This window comes from Geotrypetes seraphini, chromosome 5 (assembly GCF_902459505.1).
Source record: "Geotrypetes seraphini chromosome 5, aGeoSer1.1, whole genome shotgun sequence".
In the NCBI taxonomy this organism is placed as follows: Eukaryota; Metazoa; Chordata; class Amphibia; order Gymnophiona; family Dermophiidae; genus Geotrypetes; species Geotrypetes seraphini.
The window spans coordinates 112,275,552-112,297,657 of record NC_047088.1 but is presented as its reverse complement, the minus strand read 5'-3'; the positions used below and the strand labels follow the sequence as shown (position 1 = coordinate 112,297,657).

The 22,106-nt window shown below is 44.4% G+C and overlaps 1 protein-coding gene across 4 annotated transcripts in view; it reads right to left on the bottom strand.

Annotated features, from left to right (window-relative positions):
* PATL2 (PAT1 homolog 2) overlaps positions 1 to 13,404 on the bottom strand; it is a 177,121-nt gene extending 163,717 nt beyond the window's left edge. For all 4 annotated transcript variants that reach the window (XM_033944301.1, XM_033944303.1, XM_033944302.1 and 1 more), the window contains exons 1-3: positions 13,248 to 13,404; positions 5,897 to 5,999; positions 4,980 to 5,242 (exon numbers count right to left, since the gene is read on the bottom strand). In XM_033944301.1, coding sequence (XP_033800192.1) covers positions 4,980 to 5,242; positions 5,897 to 5,999; positions 13,248 to 13,268 — 387 coding nt within the window. In that variant the 5' untranslated portion in view covers positions 13,269 to 13,404. The remainder of the gene's footprint in view (positions 1 to 4,979; positions 5,243 to 5,896; positions 6,000 to 13,247) is intronic.
* Positions 13,405 to 22,106: the final 8,702 nt, after the last annotated feature.

Genomic DNA, 22,106 nt, shown 5'->3' with positions numbered 1-22,106 from the left:
GTGTTGTCTTGCTGTGTCGATAAGGGAGCCTAGTAGTGTCTCTGTGCTGAAGTTAGTTCTGAAGACGGATGGAGTGGGATGGAGTAAGTTATGGTCCTCGAGATAGTTGGTAAGGAATTTGGCTACTAATCCTTCTGTTAGTTTGATATATAGAGGTATTGAGGCTATTGGTCTGTAGTTGGATGAGAGGTCTGTTGGTCCTTTTGGGTCTTTTAAGATTGGGGTGATGATTATTTCGCTGAATTCATTCGGGAAAATGCCATCTGTGAGCATGGTTTGTATCCAGTGTAGGAGTAAGGTATGGCTTTCGTCCTAACTTCAGCACCGAATCTGTCTTCCCTGATTTCAAGGGTTCAACAACTTCACTCTCGAAACAAGTTTGCCGTCCTCCTACAATTTGACCTTTCCGCTGCTTTCGATGTTGTCCACCATGATATTCTTGTTTACCAACTCTCTGAGATCGGCATCAACTCCACAGTCCTAGATTGGTTCTCTAAATTCCTCCGCTCTCGTTCTTACATTGTTAACATGAATGGCACCTCATCCTCCCCCTGGAAACCGAATTGTGGAGTCCTGCAAGGCTCTCCACTATCTCCTATCCTTTTCAACATCTATATGTCCTCCCTAAAACTCCTCCACCTATCCCCCCTTGAAACAATTTACACATATGCAGACGACATCCTCGTCCTCCTCGAGACCGATTCGAACCTCACCGACCTGTCTAAGAACATATCCTCTTGTATAACGAACCTACAATCCTGGGCCCACACTGTGCAAATGAAATTGAATGAGTCCAAAACAAGACTTCTTTGGCTCGGCCCAAAACTAGGCCACCTACCCACCTCCATCCCACTACCCTCTGGCTCCTCTCTGCAGCTTGAGTTCTCGAGCAAGGTCTTGGGAGTCACCATCGATTCCACATTGTCCTTCAATGACCACCTCCAATCCTTGGTAAAAAAATGCTTTTTCAGCCTTCATATGCTGAGGAAAGTTAGATCCTGCTTCCATCAAAAACATTTTACCCTCTTTGTCCAATCCATCATCCTTTCCAGATTGGACTATTGCAACTCCATCTACTTAAGCCTAACTAAGCAAACCTCCACAGACTCCAACGGATTCAGAATGCCGCGGCCAAGCTCATCTTCGCTAAAAGTAAATTTGACCATGTCTCCCTGCTCCTGGCCAAGCTCCACTGGCTTCCGATTATCACCAGGGTCTGGTGATAGCGCCTGTTTAGCTTTCAAAATCCTACAAGGTATCCTCCCTCCCTTTATCCCTCTTTCTTGGAATTCCTCAAACCCTAATACCACCAGATCCTCCCACAAATTAAAACTATCCTTCCCCTCGCTAAAAGGCATTTCCCACACAGGAAAGCTAGGGACCTCCCTCCACTTCAAAATCACTGAGCTCTGGAACAACCTTACCTCTCCTCTTCGGAACTTGAGCTCTCTCCAAGTTTTCCGCAAACATCTGAAAACCTGGCTTTTCTCAAAAATGTAAGTCTCCCTCCAACTTAGGAATCAAGGAAACTCTTATATCTTGGCATCCCAAGTCCTCTAAATTTTCTTCACACTTCTATCTCTAACCCTCTGTTGTAGTTCCTATTTCTTCTACTGTAAACCGCGCCGAGCTCTACGAACGTGGAGATGATGCGGTATACAAACCTAAGGATTAGATTAGATTAGATAAATGTGCCTAGGGCAACTTTTTAGAGGAAAGCTGAAAAACCCATTTCATTGCCAAATGGCTGCAAGATAAAGGAAGGTTCATATGTCTAGAAAGGAAAAAGCATAAGTCAGTCACCTACAGAAAAGATCAGTAAAGATAAAAACTATACAGTCAAATCACATTATTATGACCACCAGACTAACTGCTTCTGGCAGCATGGACAGCAGTCATACGCTGTTGGAGTGACTCAGTAATATACTGGATGGTTGCTAGAGATATCTGGAGCCATGCAGACTGCAGTGCATCTGACAGGTGTGTGATGGTGGATCCAGTCAAACATATCGATTGAGGTGGTCCCAAATGTGCTCTGGGGAGTTCAGAGGCCAGGGAAGTAGCTGGAAGTCTTGGCTGAGCTCTGAACAACTCGCAAAAAAATTCTAGAGGTATGGTCACATTGTCGTGTTGAAAGATCCCATCGGCCACAAGGAAGACAGTCATCATGTACAGGTATACTTGATCAGCAAGGATGGAGATACACCCATATAGGCTGAGAGTGCATGTCAGAGGTATCAAGGGACCCAGACCATACCCAGAAAAAACACATTCCCCAGAACATAACGCTTCTGCCACTAGCTTGTGTACGTACAACAGTGGTTGCTGGGTGTTTGTTCTCAGCAGTTTCACACCACACATGCCAATGTCCATCCATTCGATGGAGCTCAAAATGTGACTTATCAGAGAAGGGAACCCTCTGTCAGTTGGTGCAAGTCCAATGTCGGTATGCCTGTGCAGCCATTTTTTGCAATGAACCCTTATGAACATGGGTACAGTCATCAGCCGTCTGCTCCGAAGCCCCATTTGTAACAGGGTTTAATAAACAGTCTGGAAACCTCCTGGTTCGTTTGGATGGTGATTTGCTCCACGGTAGTGTGCCAATTGGCATGCACCAACCTGCACAGCAGACATTCACATCTCACATTGATGGCTCGTGCTACCCCACAGTTAGCACGTCAGATCGTTGAAAAGGTTCTATTTGTCCACTCATGGTACACTTTAACCGCAGCAGCCCATGAACACTTCACATACTCTGCCATTTCTGAAATGCTACCGCCCTTGGCCCAGTAGCCAATGATCATTCCTTTTTCAATGTCTGATAAATCATGCTTCTCCCACCCACCCCAAATGACAGCCACAGTTGATATATTGGTACCTTATATACCCACAAAGTCTGCATGTGACACACGCATTCTTTCATTGGCTGCGAGTCCCTGGTGTCAGAGGTAGGTGGTGGTCATAATAAGTATGACTCAACCATGTAAAATATACACTTTTAGTATCAATTTATCATCACAAAAAACACATCCAAACCATTAAAACAGCTGGCAGTTCCTGAAACAGGTCATACAGCTATAAACTGTACACTGGCCTCTTAAAGACCTTGAAAGACTCCAAGCCATGAGGTCATTTAGAAGAATTATATATTCCTCCAGCCAAAAGGATGAATAGGCCTTGTATTATACTTACAGAGCTATCATCATAGGCCTCCAGGATAACTTAACATTGTCATCAAATCAAGTAGTCAAAAGGTGTTGAAATATGAAAGTAAATATTCAGAATACATTTCCATCATTAAATTTTGACAAGCATTCTGATGAATAAATGGAATGAACAAGGATATCTAGGTATTCATAAGGAGAGAAGAAATTATATTTTTGATCTTTAGCAAATTCTATGACAAAAAAAAAAAGCAGCCCAAAAGAGAACATACACTACTACTCACTTCTATAACACTGAAAGGCATATGCAGCACTGTTTATTTTGACATTTAATAGATGGCCCTGCTCAAAAGAGCTTACAGTCTAACTTGGGACAGACAGACATAACATTTAGGGTTAGGGATGAAGAACCCAAGGTGAGAGGAGTTAAGAGTTGAAAGCAGTCTCGAAGAGGTAGTGCTATAGAAATAATTTAATACTAATACCAGATGTACGCAGCGCTGTACAGAGTCACAAAGAAGGCAGTCCCTGCTCGAAAGAGCTTACGATCCTAACTTGAACATTGCCAGAGATGGACCCTGCCGTAGGGATTCAAATAGTTTATTCCAGGCATACAGCACAGCAAGACAGAAGAGACTAAGTCTGGAGTTGGCAGTGGAGGAGAAGGGCACAGATAGGAGGAACCTACCAGCCACTACTTTAAAGAATTAGATTTTCAAATGAGAAAAAACACAAGTGGCAAACACGTAAGTACAGCTGGTAATATAAAGTGTTGCTCTAGGAACTAATCAGTAACGTGTCAGCTTAAAGGAAAGCTAAATAGAAACCTAAGGATAGGTGACTGATAATTGGAGCCCAGGACAGCACAGCAAATTATGGACAAGATAGTTCTCAGAAAAAAAAGTGGCACAGAACAGATATCTGTAGATGTTGTAAGAAAGAACTAGAAATAGTTCTGTGAAATTCCGATGGTAGAAAATTTCTGTACAGAAAAAAAAAAAAAGTAGCACGTCTCATCCACTGGAAAATTTTATAGACATTACAAATTTCTGTACCAGAAAAACACTGCTACCATGACCCTAATAGAGCTATGGAGAAAAGAAGCTACAGCTGTAACCCACATAACCGATTCAAACAAATAGAAAGCCATATGCAAAAAAAAAAAAAGCCTGCCACGATAGCATTGATCTTTGAGGTGTCAGTCCTAAGCAATTACTCTCTGAAACATGGAGGAAGGAAAAGAGGATCCTCAATTACCAAGAAATTTAGTCAAAGACCATGAAAACATAGCAGAAAGGCAAACATTTCCCATTACTTCGAGTACTTCAGTCAAAGGAATTTTTAAAGCACACTTGGATAAGTTGCCTATACACATTATGGGCCTCTATCAAACTGCACTAGCAGTTTTTAGAGCAGAGAGCCGCGCTGAATGCTGCTCCCAATGCTCATAGGAACTCTGAGCATCGGGAGCAGCGCAGGCCATTCAGCGCGGCTCACCGCGCTACAAACTGCTAGCACAGTTTGATAGAAGAGGCCCTATATCTTAGGAGCCATAGAAGGAAGCTCACTCTTTTGCACAATGCAAGTACTATAGAATACATTAGCCATACATTTGAAAGAATGAAATCACATTCATATACCTTGACTTAGAAGCGAGGTTTACTGCTGTCATGGTACATTATCTACAAAACTAATCTATTTGGAAACATTGCCCCTAAGAGCAACACTGAATTCTAAAGCAAAACAGGCTATGTACAGTGGAGAAAGGAGATTAACCTTAGCAAAAGCTTCAAAAACAGCTTGCACCAGGCTCACCTCAAGGGTCGGTTTCCCATTGACAACTCTCATCACTGCAGGATCATCAAGGTCTTGTGAATTATCTGGCTGTGGTGAAGTTGCAGATACACTAGTCTCTTCCTCGTCAGAAGAAGGGTCTTCTTCTAGTGAAGATCCATCTTCCTCCATAGTTTCAGATATTCTGGTTACCTCCAAACCAGTTTCTTCCAATCCCACAGTTGTTTCTGAGATCTCTGGCAGGGTCAGGGGTCTCGATAATTCTTCATCTGCAGAGTCCTGATCTAAAAAAAAAAATAAAAAAAAAAAAAGGGGAAAGATGTGGAGCAGAAAAGTAGAAAACCAGGTTGAGGCAGCTTGTAAAGAGGAATTCCTTAACTGTGATTTTTCTCTTTATGCAAACAAGCTTCTATGCTGCAGAAGCTGGAAGTGCTTCTCCCATAGAAATGCACTGGGCCCCTTTTAAGAAAACTGATCCCTCCACAAAATCTGGCCTAATCTGGTCTATTTCCATAGGTGATGTCTTTTCACTGACTTTCCACCATATGAAGTTTCATCTTATTCCATTAAATTTTCAGGACAGTTATTTTGTTCCTGAACATTTGACCTTCTATGTAATTATTTTCTAACTTCTGTTGGATTGGAAAGAATATATGACAAGACAATCAGGATGGGCTCGAGTCAGCTTTGATGCAACTCCAACAGTGGGGCCCCAATAATAGAATGGAAAAAAAAAAAAATCAAATATGCACCAGACTTTATGAATTTATCTTGTGGGGAAGACTGTTTGGACCACACAGGTCTATCTAGTATGTAATATAAAAACAGATTTGATGCTCGCTATTAAACCGTATCTCATGAATCAAAGCCAGTAAGTGAGGGCACATGTCTATTCCTTCCATCCAAAATAAAGTTCTACAATTCCTCCAATTTTTTACCTAGGCCAAAAGTTTCCTCATTATATAAATCAATCTCTTCATCTTCTTCAACCATTTCTTCCAGAACAGGTCCTTCATCTGCTAGATAATAATCCTCAGGTAACTAAAAAAATAAAATAAAGGGAGGGTCAGACACTGGATAACCAGAATGCATGTAAAAATGTATTTAACCAGTGGTGTGGTGAAGGGTGGGGGCGATCTCGCCCCCACCACGTGTATGCCTTACCTTCCTCCCATACCGCTTCACCATCATGGGCAGCATATCCAACCTGCTGCCCACACCAGCCTTGGCTCTCCCTCTAAAGTCGTCACTTCAGGTCCTATGATCAGGAAGTGGCTTCAGAGGGAAAGCCAAGGCCGGCGCGGGCAGCAGGTTGGAAATGCTGCTCCAACTAGCAAAGAGTTAAAAAGGTACAGGGGGGATAAAAGACACCAGCGTCTCCACCAAGACGGCACCTGGGGTGGTCCACCCCCTGCCTCCCCTTACTATGCTACTGTAACTATCAATTCCATATCCTTTGAATTGTGATAAACTCAGCTTTTAACTGGTGAATCACTATCACAGAGGGATTATGCAGTATTCTGGTGGATGGAAGATTAATAGTTAAGAATAGAAATTTTGGCAAATCTTCTTAATGACATAATTGACTACTAAAGTGGTCGGAGGGAGTTGTGTGGGGGTGGTCCTGATCAGTTGTGCAGCCAATGGCCATCTGAGCGTCCATGGTCTTGCCTGGTGCTTTTCGCTCCTTCCTGCATCGACTTCAGAGTCCTGAAGACCTGCTTTGGAGTTTGTCTTTCCTTCCTGCTCCTCCACCGTAGTTTTATCATCAGTCCCTTATTCAGCCTTCCATCAGACTGGAATGAAGCTTGGATCTTTTACTGGCTGGACTTTTACTTATTTTAGTTTGTTTATTTTATTTTTGTTGAGATCTAAGGTTTTCTTGTCTTCCTATTTCATTTCCTTTATCTTTATAATAGTTTTCATTTTCTCTATTTTCCTACGTACTTTAGCTTAGAATGTGAGAGCCTGTTTAGGACATAAAGGGAAGTTTCTAAAGTAAGTGCCTTAAGACTATGCAATTTACATAAATTGTAATCCACTTAAGTTATAAGCGGAATAGAAATGTTAAAAATAAATAGTTTCTTTGCTCCAGAAAGATGCTCACACTAATTTTCCCCTGCCTAATAAAGTCTCAGATAAACTTTAGCATCCTGACCCTATGCTGCTCCCTGTAACTCAGGGCAAGTCACTTAATTCTCCACTGCCTCAGATACATTAGATAGATTGTGAGCCCAATGGAACAGATAGGGAACATGCTTGGAAGTATCTGTACATAAAACTGCTTTGTGCGTGGTTGTATAACTATAAAAAGGCGGTATACAAAGTCCCAATCCCTCTCCCTTCTATCAGAGCTGTAGCATCTAAAAGTAATTTTGGTTGGGAGTCAAGCTGGTAAAAATGTACCAACTCCATTTCAAAATAACCACCCCCCCAAAAAAAAAAAACACAACACAACACAAAACATGGGAGTCAAGTTGGTAAAAATGTACAAACTCCATTTTAAAAAATTTTTTAAAACTCCAAAAAACAAACACACACAAATATGTATGTGTATAAAATGATAAAAATTTACCATATGTCAATGTACATGTGTTTGTCTTTAAATTACTCCCTAAAATTTTGATGAAATGGGATGAAACATAGCATGTTGAAAAAACCCAGTAATGAAAGATTATGTACTTTATTTATTTTCTATCCTGTTCTCCCCAACAAGCCCGATTTGGATGGATGGCACTAGACACCCAAAGTTGGCAGTGGGAAAATGCCAATTTTTGAAAAATACTCCAGGGATTGAGAGGGCATTAGATTGCTCTTTCAGTAATTGACAATCCAACCTGGGTCCCCCAGGATTCGGATCACCTGATCCGTGTGCTGCCCCTCAGACAACAAGGGGGCCCTGATCATCCAGTCATCCAGATAGTGATGCACTTACAATCCCATCCTGTGCAAGTGAGCTGCTACCACAACCATTACTTCAGTGAACATATGAGGACCATTGCCAGGTCAAAGGCTAGCACTGAAAACTGATAATGATCATCCAGAACATGAAATCTGAGAAACTTCCTGTGGTCTGGAAAAATAGAGATATGTAAGAAGGCCTCTGCGAGATCACAAGAGGCTAGGAACTCTCCTGGTATCACCATCACTATGACAGAGCAAACCGTTAGCATACAGAAGTACAGGACTCTTGAGGGCTGCATTCTATGGTATTAAACTAAGAGGAGAATGGACCGGAAGGCCAAGGGTTGGAATGAGGTGGTGCAGTGGCATACCTAGGGTATGTGGCACCCGGGGCCCATCATTTTTTGACACCCCCCCATGTAAAAATTTTTTTTTTTTGCAATAACCATGAAATGGAATAAATGGTCAGAATAGAAACAGGCAGTGAAAATTTTCTTTTATTGAACCTCATATATGTAACCATTATTCCAAACATAACATAACATAAATTATGTCTAAATTGTCATGACATTAGAAGTACATATGGGGTAGCTGCAGGTGATGCTTGGGACAGTTCTGATTGTGTTAGTTCGGTTTTATGTGTTTTTTGAATAGAAGGGTTTTTATTTCTTTTTGAAGGTTTTGCAGTCTGTGGTTGATATCAATTGGTTGTAGAGTTGGGGGTCGAGTGTTGCAGCTCGAATGGCTAGGAGGTTGTCGAACAGTTTTTTTCTTTTGACGTTTTTGGTTGGAGGGTGTGTGAATGGTGCACAAGTTCTCCTATGTCTGTTTGAAGTGGATTGAATTATTTAGCTGAAGAAATTAGTTACCCCCCCATTCCACACACATTAATTCTCTTCCATTTTTGTTCCCATTATAAAAAAACACTGATAAGTTCCCAGGAAAAAAATACATTAAAATAAAAAGTGAAAACAAAGGTCCCTACAGATGAGAACATAACATAAGAATAGCCTAACTGGGTCAGACCAATGGTCCATCATGCCCAGTAGCCCATTCTCATGGTAGCCAATAGTGCTGCCCGATTCAGAGAAAAATATTTCATTCGATTCGATTCACCCTGTTGAATCGATTTTTCGATTCGATTCACTGTTAATGACACCGCTTTTTAAGTTTAAACAAAGTACAACAATAAATTTCACAAAGTACTTTAAAAAAAAAATCACATTTTTCCATTAAAGCAGTTCTGGAGACATTTGCTTGAACAGTCTTTTTTCCCAGTCCATAAGCAAGCAATATGAAAAAGATTTCCTTAATTATCTACTCAAACATTTTTGCTATTTACTTTCATTGTACCTAGACTATTATTCAGTAGAAAAAATTTAGTTTGTTCAATCAAGCAGAACATTCACTCATAGAAGTCCAATGTCCACACAGGATTTGATTGAACAAACCATATTTTTTCTACTGAATAGCAAAAATGTTAAAGCCACACAGAAAAGCAGTAAAAGTCAATAGGTTCTCCAAGTGGGAACAACCTGATGTCTCAGCACTTGAGGAAAAGACCACGTAATAATGTTTATAAGATAAATCATATAAATGATTATACTGAAGCAGGGTGTCCTCAGCGTGAGAGGTAAGCGAGAGGAGAGAATTCTCCAGCGCTTTACACAATAAGGCACAGGTTAATCACCCTCTGCCTGCAGTGCACACCATCATAGGACACCTCAGGTGTGCTCAAATTAATCAATATGATAAATTAAACAGTAATAAACAATTGGTCAATCACAAGAGTGCAAGATCAAACAGGTTGTTCCCACTCAGAGAACCTATTGACTTTACTGCTTTTCTGTGTGAGTAGATAATTAAGCAAATTTCTGATAGCCTACAGAACTGATTCTCACCTTCCATCCCCAGCCCCCAAGACTTACCAGACCCCCCCCTGCCAATGTATTTACTTATTGCCTGAACTGGATATTAAATCGTGGGGGAAGAGAGGAGAAATGCGGGGAAAGAGCCAGCCAAAACTAGTATTTGTTGCTGCTGAGTGCACCAATCCAGGGCAAGCAGACGCTTCCCCCATGTCTTAATAACAGACAATGGACTTTTCCTCCAGGAATTTGTCCAAACCTTTCTTAAAACCAGCTACGCTATCTACTTTTAACATAACTTCTGGCCACTTCATTTTTAAGCTTAGATCTTTCCTTCCAAACAGAGACCTTGCTAGATGTCAAATACAGCACAAGGTAACTTCACACGGACTTAACTGTGCAAGAAATGAATCTCCTCATACACCCACCATATAGTGCAAAAATGTGCAAAGGTCTGTTTTTTTCTTTCGATCACTACATAGCCTAATGCCACACAAGCAGCGCTGTTACAAACATATTCTGAAGGTCAATGCTAAGGTTGACAAAGTTTCCTTCCTTGGACCAGAAGGAGATACTGACAAACCACTGGAAGAGATTCTAAAACAACTACCCAGAAATAACACCCAAAGACCCACTCAGTGTGTGAACCAGTTGAGTGGAGTGGACTAACTGGGGGTGGAAATGGGCCCAGAGTTTGCTCAGCAGAATTTCCCAGACTACCTCTTCCTCTCAACACACTGACATGCTACCACCACCACCAACACTAGGAACACCTCACCGAGTATGCCAGCAATGCTTATAAACTTTATAAAACACATTATTATATTTTCTTATAAAGCATATATTTTAACTGAACTCAGCCTTGCCATTCACAAAAATAGAAAAGTTCCCATTTCAAGCTGTCTCATGTACACTTTTCAAATCTAACATATTGTAATCACAAAACAGAAAATAAAATTATTTTTTCTACCTTTTATTCTCTGGTCAATATTCAAATCTTGTTGGTCCCAGGCTCTTGTTGTCTTGCTTGCCAGGGTTTCCTTTCTCCGTGCTAACCATCCGTCTGCCATCTCTGTCCTCCCCTTCCGTTTCCCTTCCCTCTCCCGGAGATCTGGCATCTTTCCTTTTTTTGTCTCGATCCACAGATTCACCTTTTCTCAACTCCCCACCACCCCAGGATCCACCATCTCTCCCTTTCTGTTCCCAACTATCCTCCTATCCAGTATCTCTATCCCCCCTCCACACCATCCCCTGTTTCCAAGTTCTCTCCCTTTCTGTTCCTTCCCTCCCTAAATCCCATTATGCACCATCTCTCTCCCACTCCTCTGTTTTTAGACCCATTATTTCTAACCCCCAAAGTCTGGCATATGCACGTATCTTTGAACCCCCCCTTCCCTCTCTCCCTCTGTGTACTTTTACACCAGGACCCTCCTCCCCCGAAGGTCTGTCCCCCCTCCGAAGGGCTACACCCCACCCCTGAAGGCCTGCACCCCCCCCCCGAAGGACTTTACCTCCCACCCAAAGGTCTGTCCCCCTCTGAAGGCCTAAACCCCACCCCTGAAGGCCTGCACCCTCCCCGAAGGATTGTACCCCCCAACCGAAGGTCTTCCCCCCCAAAGGCCTGCACCCCCCCAAAGGCCTGCACCCCCCCCAAAGGCCTGCACCCCCCCCAAAGGCCTGCACCCCCCCAAAGGTCTGTACCTCCTGAAGGCCTGCACCCCCTGAAGGCCTGCACCCCCCCCGAAGGTCTGTACCCTCTGAAGGCCTGCACCCCCCTAGAGGCCTGCACCCCCCCTGAAGGCCTGCACCCCCCCCAAAGGCCTGCACCCCCCCCAAAGGCCTACACCCCCCCCCGAAGGTCTGTACCTCCTGAAGGCCTGCACCCCCCTGAAGGCCTGCACCCCCCCCCGAAGGTCTGTACCTTCTGAAGGCCTGCACCCCCCCTGAAGGCCTGCACCCCCCCACCCGAAGATCTGTCTCCCCCTGAAAGCCTACACCCCCCCGAAGGTCTTTACCTCCCACCCAAAGGTCTGTCCCCCCCCTTAAGGCCTACACCTCCCTCTTAAGGCCTACACCCCACCCCTTAAGGCCTACACCCCACCCCTTAAGGCCTACACCCCACCCCTTAAGGCCTACACCCCCCATCTAGTACTGTCTAATGCAATTAGGTACGGGTCAGGAGGCCAGAGGGGAAGCAGGACATTGCAGCAATTCCCAACTGACCCTCCCCCCTCGCCCTCTAAAGCAGGAGCCGGCTAGCAAGAGGAAATTGCCGATCCTGCTTTAGGGGGGAGGGTCAGTTGATGATTCGAGAGGCCGATTTTGGGCTTTTTAAAAAATTGATTCGGGCAGAAATAAAATAACAATAAAACCACCACCAAGCAGCCCAGCGATACTCACCCTCAGTTCCTGCCTTAATTGCAGTGTCCCACGCGGCTCGGGCTCCCTTTCTTGCTTCCACCCAGCCGGAAACCGGAAGTTGCTGACCAAGCTCCGACGGCGACGGGTGGTGTGGCCGTGGGTGAATGGAATTTGAGAGAGGGCTCAGGCAGGATCACTTCGGGGATTCACGGAAGCCTTGGAGTCGGGCCATAGCAGGGAAGTTCCCGGGCCCTGACTCCAAGGCTCGAGCACCCCTAATGAGCTGATACCCGGGGCGGCCCCGCCCCCCCCCCCCCCCCTAGGTACGCCACTGAGGTGGTGGAGACTTATTGATAAAAGAATACATGTATATATGCATGTGGGGGGCTATGGGAGACAGAGTGTTGTAAACTCTGCCCAACCCCATCTTCCTCCAATCAATCACTAAGTTTTCTCTGGCATAATAAAAGCTGAAACATTGCATTACATTCATTATATGACAAAGGTTGAAGTCTGGAATCTGTGCTTTACACTGCTTTGGGCTTATTGCACTGCTTTAGAAGGGAGGATTGGCTTAACCTAAGCAAAAACTCTAGGGTAGCAAAGGGCAGCAGCAGTCAAAACAGTAGGTCCCTACACCACAGTAACAAAGCCTTCAACACAAATACTGCAGGAAAATTGAACAAATATCCCAGTAAAGATGTCCATTCACCTGAATAAACAGCTTTTGCAGTCACCCTCATTATATACTGTATACAAGTAACATAGCATAAAAGTTTATATTCTTTATTCATGTTCAAGAATGTATTTTTATTATTTTTTTAGGAGAGGTATCATTGGGACGATTCTGTTTAATTGTTAAGTTCTTGGATAGTGGCCTAGGGGCCTCAAAGTTAATTGAAGGGTTAGACAACTGAAGTTTTCACCATAAGTTTACAAGACCCCCTTCTTAGAACCACGTTATAGTTCAACTTTTTTTTCCCTGCAAAAAATAGTGAGAAACAAATGGAGAGCACGTCGAAATGGAGGGGGGGGGGTGGAGAAAAGGAATAAGGTGTGACCAAACGGTTATTTCACTTTTAGACTGTGCATAAATGGAAAAAAAATCTATACTTAATCCAACCAGAAATCAAGGTAAGAAGAAAACCATACTTACATGCTCTAAGTCCGTATCCATGGTTTATACTACACCTTTCACTAGTTCCACTACTACAGGTTAAACCAAGTCTGAACTCACCAATCATTTAAATTAAGGCTGCCTAAGGGAAGAAAACTACTGCGCCTGCGTTTGCCGGGCCGGAAGTCAGGAAACCTTTTCTTAGTGTTGATAAACTTGATTAGTGCGTGATGTATGAGCTGGGATTGTTGTGGTTGAGGCCGAAATGAAAATAAGTGGGTTAGCATGTCAAATACTTATAATCATCACTAATTTCCGTGTCTTTAGTTTGTTGAGCAGGAGGCTTTAACCAGGAAAAGTGAGAAATGGATACTCTGGAAAGGACTTTAAAGGTGGTGGAGTGAATGACAAAACAGGAACACTTGGCAGAGGACTTTGGTTGCGGGAAGAATTAATATCGAGATGGGAAAAGGAAATTGGCCCATTTGCTTTTTTATTTTCAAAATGCATGATATTACTCTCTTACTTTTCCAAATAGGTCCAAAATACAACTGGTGTCATCACTCAATGGATTTATAAGTGAATTAATCCGGAGGGTTTGGGGGTTTTTGTTTTGTTTTTAAGGTAAAATTGTGTTCTCTTAGAATTGTTGATGGAAGGCAAAACATTTTTTTAAGCAATGCAGGTAGAAGGAAAGAAGAACGTGCGTCAGGCCACATCTTTTCTGCCATCCAGTACGAGAATGTAAAATTTGAAACACGTGGTTCAAATTTGCATTTCGCGCCAAAACCTCTTCCACTTGTGGTCCTTGCAGGCTGGAGCTGTTGTGGAGGGAATTTGATATACAGTATCGTATTTTGTCGTTACAATCAAAGCAGTTTACCTATTATACTTTTTTTATTTTTTAACTTGGGCAATGAAGGGACTTTGCCTACAGTCACAAGGAACTCTAATGGGAATTGATCTTTAATAGGTCTGGCTCTCAACTAGTATACTAACTTCTCTCTTTCCCTTCCTCTAATCCCTCCCCACAGGTGCTTCTCTCTCCCTCCAACACTCCCCCCCCCCCCCTCCCGGGCTTTTCTCTTTCTCACTCTCTCCAAAACTCCCCTACAGGTTCTTTCTCTCTCCCTTCCTCCCTTCCCGCCCTGTGTAGATGGTGCTTCTCTCTTTATGGCAATGTATTACAAACTGTGCCGTGAAACGCCAGCACAGTTTGCGGCAAGTTTACCAGCAGTTTGCAGCAAGAGGCACATCCTATAGGTAGTCAGCCATTGTTGGCGCCTCTCCTATCGAACCCCCTCCCCCCATTGGCATAGTAGTAGCAAGCTCGGGGTCCCTTCTAGAGGGCCTCCGCACATGCACGAACGTTGACGTGATGATGTCATGTGTGTGATGTCATCACATTGACATCTGCACCCTCTAGATGCGGCACCAAGTTTAGTGTGCTGCACTGCAGCTTCAAAAAGTTTGCAAGACACTGCTTTGTGGTTTCCCCTGTCCCCCACCTACATCCTCACCAAAATTTAAATCTTCAGGCCAGCCAGCAGCAGCAAGGTGACCCGGCTGCCATCAGCCTGCCCTGGAAGCTGCCTCTCTGGAGCATCCCACGAAGGTTGCCATGGGATCTCATGGCAGCCTTTTTTTTTTTACTTTGGAGACTGCTGGGCGGGAGCTTAGAGGGATCACTTCTCTCCGCCTCACCACTGGACCACCAGGGACCTAAGGTAGACGTGCAGGGGCACAGGGAGGGGAGGAAGGGGGGGGAGCAGGCTGGTTAGCTAGTTGCACAAGCAAAGTCGCTGGGAGGGAGGGAGGGATTGATAGCAGCTCTGTCTCCCCGCACCACTGGACCACCAGGGCAATACTGGAGACCCACAGTGGGTCCAGGATGGGGGGTGGGTCTGTTAAGGGGGGGTCAGGCTGGCTGGCTGTTTGGCTGCAGAGCCGGCAGACAGGACACAAGGCAAGAGAGGAGGGGTTGCTTCTGCCCCAGTACCGGTACTTGAATATAAACCATCAGTTTATATTCAAGTCAACCTTTTTTCCTCCTTTTAGGGGGAAAAAGATTACCTCAGTTTATATTAGGATTGGTTTATATTTTAATATTTACAGTAATACAGCACCTAGAGAGAAAACAGAACAATGGGATTGCTGCAGGATTTCTACACAGATACTACATACTAGCAGAATACCACATCCTGGTTACAGACGCAAGACACAGAAAGACCCTCAACAAACATGAAACAAGGGACCACAGCTCAATAATAGAGATATGAAGGCAGAAATCTTAACTGGATACCTCAAGAAGATAGACTTGGCATATACAGCAACACTACAGAAGAAAACCAGAAAACAAAACACAATATACAGAGATGTGCATTTCCAATGACTGGCATATTCCAATTAATAAATTCAGAATGAAATACTTTTTTCTATCTTTGTTTGAGTTTGCTCCAGGAACTTGTCTCTCAACATCCTCTGGAACTCATTCCATTTAAAACATTCAAAATAAAATGCTTTTTTTTCTACCTTTGTTGTCTGGACGTTTTATTTTTCCATCATTCTGGTTCCAGTTTCTCTTTTCTACCGTCCTATCATCTACTAATTCTTCAAGTGGCTGCTGTCCATTTGTCTTTTCTCTTCTCTCCTATCTTTTCCCTCATTACACCTACCTCTGACATATTTATCATTCCTTTTAGCCATTTTCTGCTTCTTTTTCACCCTTCTCTTTACTTTTCAGCTACCTATCATATTTCCATATTCTTTCACCCATTAGCTTTCCCATTCCCCATCTCACTCCTTTCTCAACCCTCCATTCCCTTTCATCTTTAATTTACTCCCCATTATCACATTCTACTCTCTGTAATCACTATCCTCTCATTCATTTCCTTGCCACCCCTCTCCTGCCTCCTGGCTTCTCCAATAGGGTTCCACCATTCCCAGCGTCTTCCTCCTTTCAACCTTCTAGTCCAGCATCAGTTCTCTCTTCCTCCCCTGACATCTTGCTATCCCTTCTCTTCCCTCCTGCCCTTCTCCCATCCTTCACTCCCATTGACCAGCATCTATCCATCACTCCCTTCTGCTCCAGGATCCAACATATCCCTTTTTCTCCCCTCCTGTGTATCTCTCCCCTCTCACACCCCAATGTTTAACATCTCTTTCTCCCTCCCTTGTTTTCTAGGTCTAAGATCTCTCTTCCTCCCCCATACAGCATTCTCTCCCTTTCTCTGCCATGTCCAACATTTCGCCCTCTCTCCCCATGCACCATCTCTCCCTCCCCTCCACCCTTATATCCATTTCTCCCTCTCTCATCTGTCCTACAACATATTTCCTTCCTTCCCTGCCCTACCCTATACCCAACCCTACTCACAAATATTGTGCTCTTTTTTCAACAGGTCAGTGGCGATCCCTATAACTGCCTGCCACTAACCTCGAAGCCTCGGCCACGTCCCTCCCAGGCAGAAACAGGAAGTTCTGACAGGATGGGATGCAGCAAAGGTGAGACTTCTGGGTTAGCGGCAGGCAGCTATAGGAATCGATGCCACTAACCCGTTGAAGGAACAGAGAAAGAAATGCAGGAGATGCAGTGACCACGAGAGGTAAAATAATTGCAGGGGCAATGGCAACGGTGGCTCCATGAACGAGTTGAGGAGGAAAGAGAATAGTAGACCTGTGCAGCACTGCCCACCCTCCACTAGCGGTTCATGAACCCCCCTTTGGGTATGTGTACCACATGTTGAGAACCTCTGCCTTTGAATACTCCTAGTAAAATAAAATAAGTGTGACTGCTATAGTTCTCAGTACGGATGCAAGCAGTATACCATACCTCAGTCACACAAAAAACATAAGAACATAATAAGAATAGCCATACTGGGTTAGACTTCAATATGCCTGATGCAGACTGGAACTCATTTTCAATGACAACCAGCGGTAGCAGGAGGCTCTTAACCTCCATAAAGGGAGCACATCTCAAACAAATGGTAACGGAGCCCACTAGGGCCCAGGTGATCCTCGACCTGTTACCAACGGGGAAAGCGTCTCAGAGGTCTCAGTAGGAGATACGCTAGCCTCCAGCGACCACAACATAGTATGGTTCAACCTTAGGAAAGGCTTCCCTAGATCAAACATGAAAATAAAGGTACTCAATTTCCGGGGCACAGACTTCACACGCATGGGAGATTTCGTCCATCGGACGCTGCAGGACCAAGCGGAGACCGATGATGTAGAAGCTAAGTAGTTAACACTGAAATCAACCATGCATGAAGCAACTAGCTGCTTCATAAAATCAGTAAATAAACGACAAAGAAACAATAAACCCCAATGGTTCACCGCGGAGATCTCGCACCTCATTAAGAAGAAGAAAAAAGCGTTTCTCTCCTACAAGTGCACGGAGAAAAGAGAGGCAAAGAATATAGGACCAGGTCTACAGCGGTCAAAATGGCACTTAGGGAGGCAAAACTTCGAGTGGAAGAAATTCTGGCAAAAAACATTAAAAAGGGGGACAAATCCTTCTTCAGGTATATTAGTGACAGAAAAAGGAACACAGGCGGGATAGTACGCCTTAGAAGACCGGACGGAAGTTATGTGGAAGCAGATTCCGATAAAGCCAAACTACTGAATGAATACTTCTGCTCAGTCTTCACCTGTGAGGCACCGGGACACGGTCCGCAGTTGAAGGCAACACAAAGCACAGAAGACCCGTTTCAGAATTTTGAGTTCACACCAGGTGAAGTTTACAGTGAACTGGCAAGACTCAAGGTGAACAAAGCCATGGGACCAGACAATTTGCACCCAAGAGTGCACAGAGAATTGAGCGATGTCCTGGCGAAACCGTTGGCTGAGCTATTCAATCTCTCCCTAAGTAAGGGGAAAGTTCCCCTGGACTGGAAATTAGCTAATGTTGTTCCTCTGCATAAAAAGGGTTGCAGGGCAGAGGCTGCGAATTATAGACTGGTGAGTCTCACATCAATGGTGTGCAAACTCATGGAAACACTAATTAAAAGCAAATTGGACACGATCTTGAATGAAGGGAATCTTCGGGATCCCAGTCAGCATGGATTCACCAAGGGTAGGTCCTGCCAATCCAATCTCATCAGCTTCTTTGACTGGGTAACAAGAAAGTTGGACTTGGGAGAGTCTTTGGACGTCGTGTACCTGGACTTCAGTAAAGCTTTTGACAGTGTCCCACATCGCAGGCTGCTAAACAAGATGGAATCGATGGGGTTAGGAGAGACACTAACTGCATGGGTCAATGATTGGCTGAGTGGCAGACTTCAGAGGGTGGTGGTTAATGGTACCCTCTCTAAAACATCGGAGGTGACCAGTGGAGTGCCGCAGGGCTCGGTCCTGGGTCCACTCCTTTTCAACATATTCATAGGGGATCTGACTCAAGGGCTTCAAGGTAAAATAACACAATTCGCCGATGATGCCAAACTATGTAATATAGTAAGTGAATGCAGTTTACAAAATTATATGGCGCAGGACCTGCTTACATTGGAAAGTTGGTCCTCAACCTGGCAGCTAGGCTTCAATGCTAAGAAATGTAAGGTCATGCACCTCGGAAGTGGAAATCCATGCAGGACGTACTTCTTGAACGGAGAAACTTTAACTAGGACTTCAGCAGAATGAGATTTAGGAGTAATCATCAGTGCAGACATGAAAACTGCCAATCAAGTGGAGAAGGCTTCATCTAAGGCAAGGCAGATATTGGGTTGTATCAATAGAAGTTTCATCAGCCGAAAGCCTGAAGTCATAATGCCGTTGTACAGGGCCATGGTGAGACCTCATCTGGAGTACTGTGTGCAATTCTGGAGGCCACATTACAGTAAAGATGTGCGCAGAATTGGATCGGTTCAGCGGGGCTCAAGGGTCTCTCGTATGAAGAGAGACTGAACAAATTGCAGCTCTACACTCTCGAGGAACATAGGGAGAGGGGAGACATGATCGAAACATTTAAGTACCTCATGGGACGTGTCGAAGTGGAAGATGATATTTTCTTTCTCAAGGGACCCTCGGCCACAAGAGGGCACCCGCTCAAACGCAGGGGCGGAAAATTTCATGGCGACACCAGAAAGTATTTCTTCACAGAGAGAGTGGTTGATCATTGGAACAAGCTTCCAGTGCAGGTGATCGAGGCAGACAGCGTGCCAGATTTTAAGAATAAATGGGATACCCATGTGGGATCCCTACGAGGGTCAAGATAAGAAAATTGGGTCATTAGGGCATAGACAGGGAGTGGGTAAGCAGAGTGGGCAGACTTGATGGGCTGTAGCCCTTTTCTGCCGTCATCTTCTATGTTTCATCTAGCTCAGTATCCTGTTTCGCCAATAGCCAATTCAAATCACAAGTACCTGGCAGAAATTTAAATAGTAGCAACATTCCATGCTATTGATCCCAGGGCAAGCAGTAGCTTCTCATATGTTTCAGTAACAGACTATGGACTTTTCCTCTAGGCAGTGGCGTAGTAAGGGGGGGGAGGTGTGAGGGACAGACCACCCTGGACCCCATCTTGGTGGGGGCACCGGCATCTCTTTGCTTCCACCACGCCATGCTCCCACCCTCCCTTTCACCCCATACATCTTTAAATTTTCACCAGTGCGAGCAACTTCTCCGGCCTGCTGCTTGCGCTGGCATTGGCTTTCTATCTGACATCACTTTCTGGCCTCGTGACCAGGAACTGATTTTAGAGGGGAGCCAGTCCAACACGAGCTGGAGAAGCTGTTCACACTGGCAAAGTTACTGTTGATCATGTTGTTTGTCCCCACATGGATCACCACCGCTGTATCTTCCTCTTCCACGCTGTCAATGATCCTGTCGATGAAGTTCACTCTAACTTCTATCTTGACTTTGGGTAGGCAGGTCACCAGCCGATCCTGTCTTCCTCCCACTATGTGGCTGTCAACTTGTCTGATGATGGAGTCCCCCCATGACGATTGCTGTCCTCTCTATCTTCTCTTACCTCTCTAGCCGCAGGTCCATGTCCCTGGTATATGACCATCTCTCCAGCCATAGGTCTGTGTCCTCTGTGCACTTTCATCTTCCCTCATTGGCTTGCACCGGACTCGTCTTCCTTGTGGTTGTCCTCCAGGTGGCTCTCATTCATTGTAGGTATACCTTGGTCCTCGCTCATTGTAGGTGTATCTTGGCAGCTCCACTGTTGTTGGTGATTTTCCACGGCCTCCCTGTATGCCTGTTCGATGAACTTCTCTAACTCCATGGCTTCTTCCTCAATGGTTTCCTCTGTCATGAACTTTTCTGCCTCTCTGTCCTCCTCTTCCACTGCTCGAAGTACTTCTAGTTTCAGTATTCTGTCCTCCAGGAGTCTGACTTGCTTCTTCAGGCCCTCCAATTCCTCGCATAGAGTACATACATAAGACCACCTCCCAGAGGAGAGGTAGTCATACATATGGCAAACGGTGCAGAAAACTGAGTAGTTCAACATCTGCTTCTGTCTGCTGCATCCATTGCTATCCATTTGCCGGTCTGTCATCTGAAGTGTAATAATCTGTGTAGCGTCCTCAGTGTTACTGTGAAGTCCTTTTCTTGATTTTAAACCTGCTACCACTGTGATTGCCGTCTACTACTGCTGTGTTTGTTTATCTACTGCTTGGCTGTCCTGTTGCCCTTGTAGTACTTGCCTGTGTAGGGGTCCTTCCTTAGTGTTACTTCTTTGCTCGTCCCTTCTTAAGGCCCTTTCCAAAGGCGCTCTTGCTAAGGCAAGCGCCTTTAATGCTCGCCTTCGATGCGCGCCGAATGACAGTTCTGTTGGCCCCTCCCCTTTTAAGGAGAAGCTCCAGTGGATGACATGGGTGGGTGGAGCTACCTCTTGCCGATGCCCCTTGCTCTCTCCTGCCTTCTCTTGCTCCTTCTTCCCCCCTCCTGTTCACCTCTCTGCTTTTCTCTCCTTCTCCTTCTCCTTTCCTGCCTCCTGCTTCCTGCCCAAGCCTGTTTAACTGAGCTCCATTGGCCCCTCCCCTTTTAAGGAGGAGCTCCGATGGGCTATTGAGGTTGTAGATAAGTGAGCATAGTGGGTTTTGGAGGTGTTTTGGGGGAGTTCTGGTGAGATGTTTATGTGGTACCCTTTTTGTGAAGTTCACAGCAGTGCCCTGTAAGGTGCCCCACTACTTTGTTGCCATGTCTGGGTGGCCAGTCCATCACAATGCTGGACCCTCCCACATCCAAAAGGTCTGCATCTGGGAGTTTGGGTCTTGGACAAATTTTTGGTTGAGAATATGGTATAAAGATAGACGTAGCGACGGTCTGGATGATCAAACATCTGGATGTACAGCTTTTTAAAAAAAATTTGGACATACTTTTCGAGAATGGGCATTTTGTCACTGCTGACTTTGGATGACTAGCACCCTTAATCCAAATTGGACTAAGACATATCTTTTGATTATGCCCCTCCACATGTGAAAAAAAAAATACTGGCTGCCGCCAACTGAATATCGGGGGGATAATTCTGTACTGAAGAAATCTATTACAATGAATATCTATTCGGGATAGTAGGTTTAAATGATGATATTCTAGCTAATATATAGTGTTTTTAATTAATAGTGATTTCAGATGTGTATAATCTTAAAAAGCACATTATGCCCAAGTTTTTGTGTTTTCCAGCTCATCTCCATTCCAATGACAACATCACCCAAAACTCATTTCCCCTCCAGTTAGAGGCTGCAAAATGAAAAAACACCACGAACACCTTCTCTCTCACCAAGCAGTCCTATGGGGCAAAGACCTAGACCAACTGCTTTCGCCCACTACATACAAGGAATTCAGGAAACGCCTAAAAACATACCTGTTCCAGAAATACCTAAACAATCCCTCCCCCCTCCCTATTCCACCTGAACTTACAGCACTGTTATAAATATAATCTGTTATCTTCATCTTATCGTA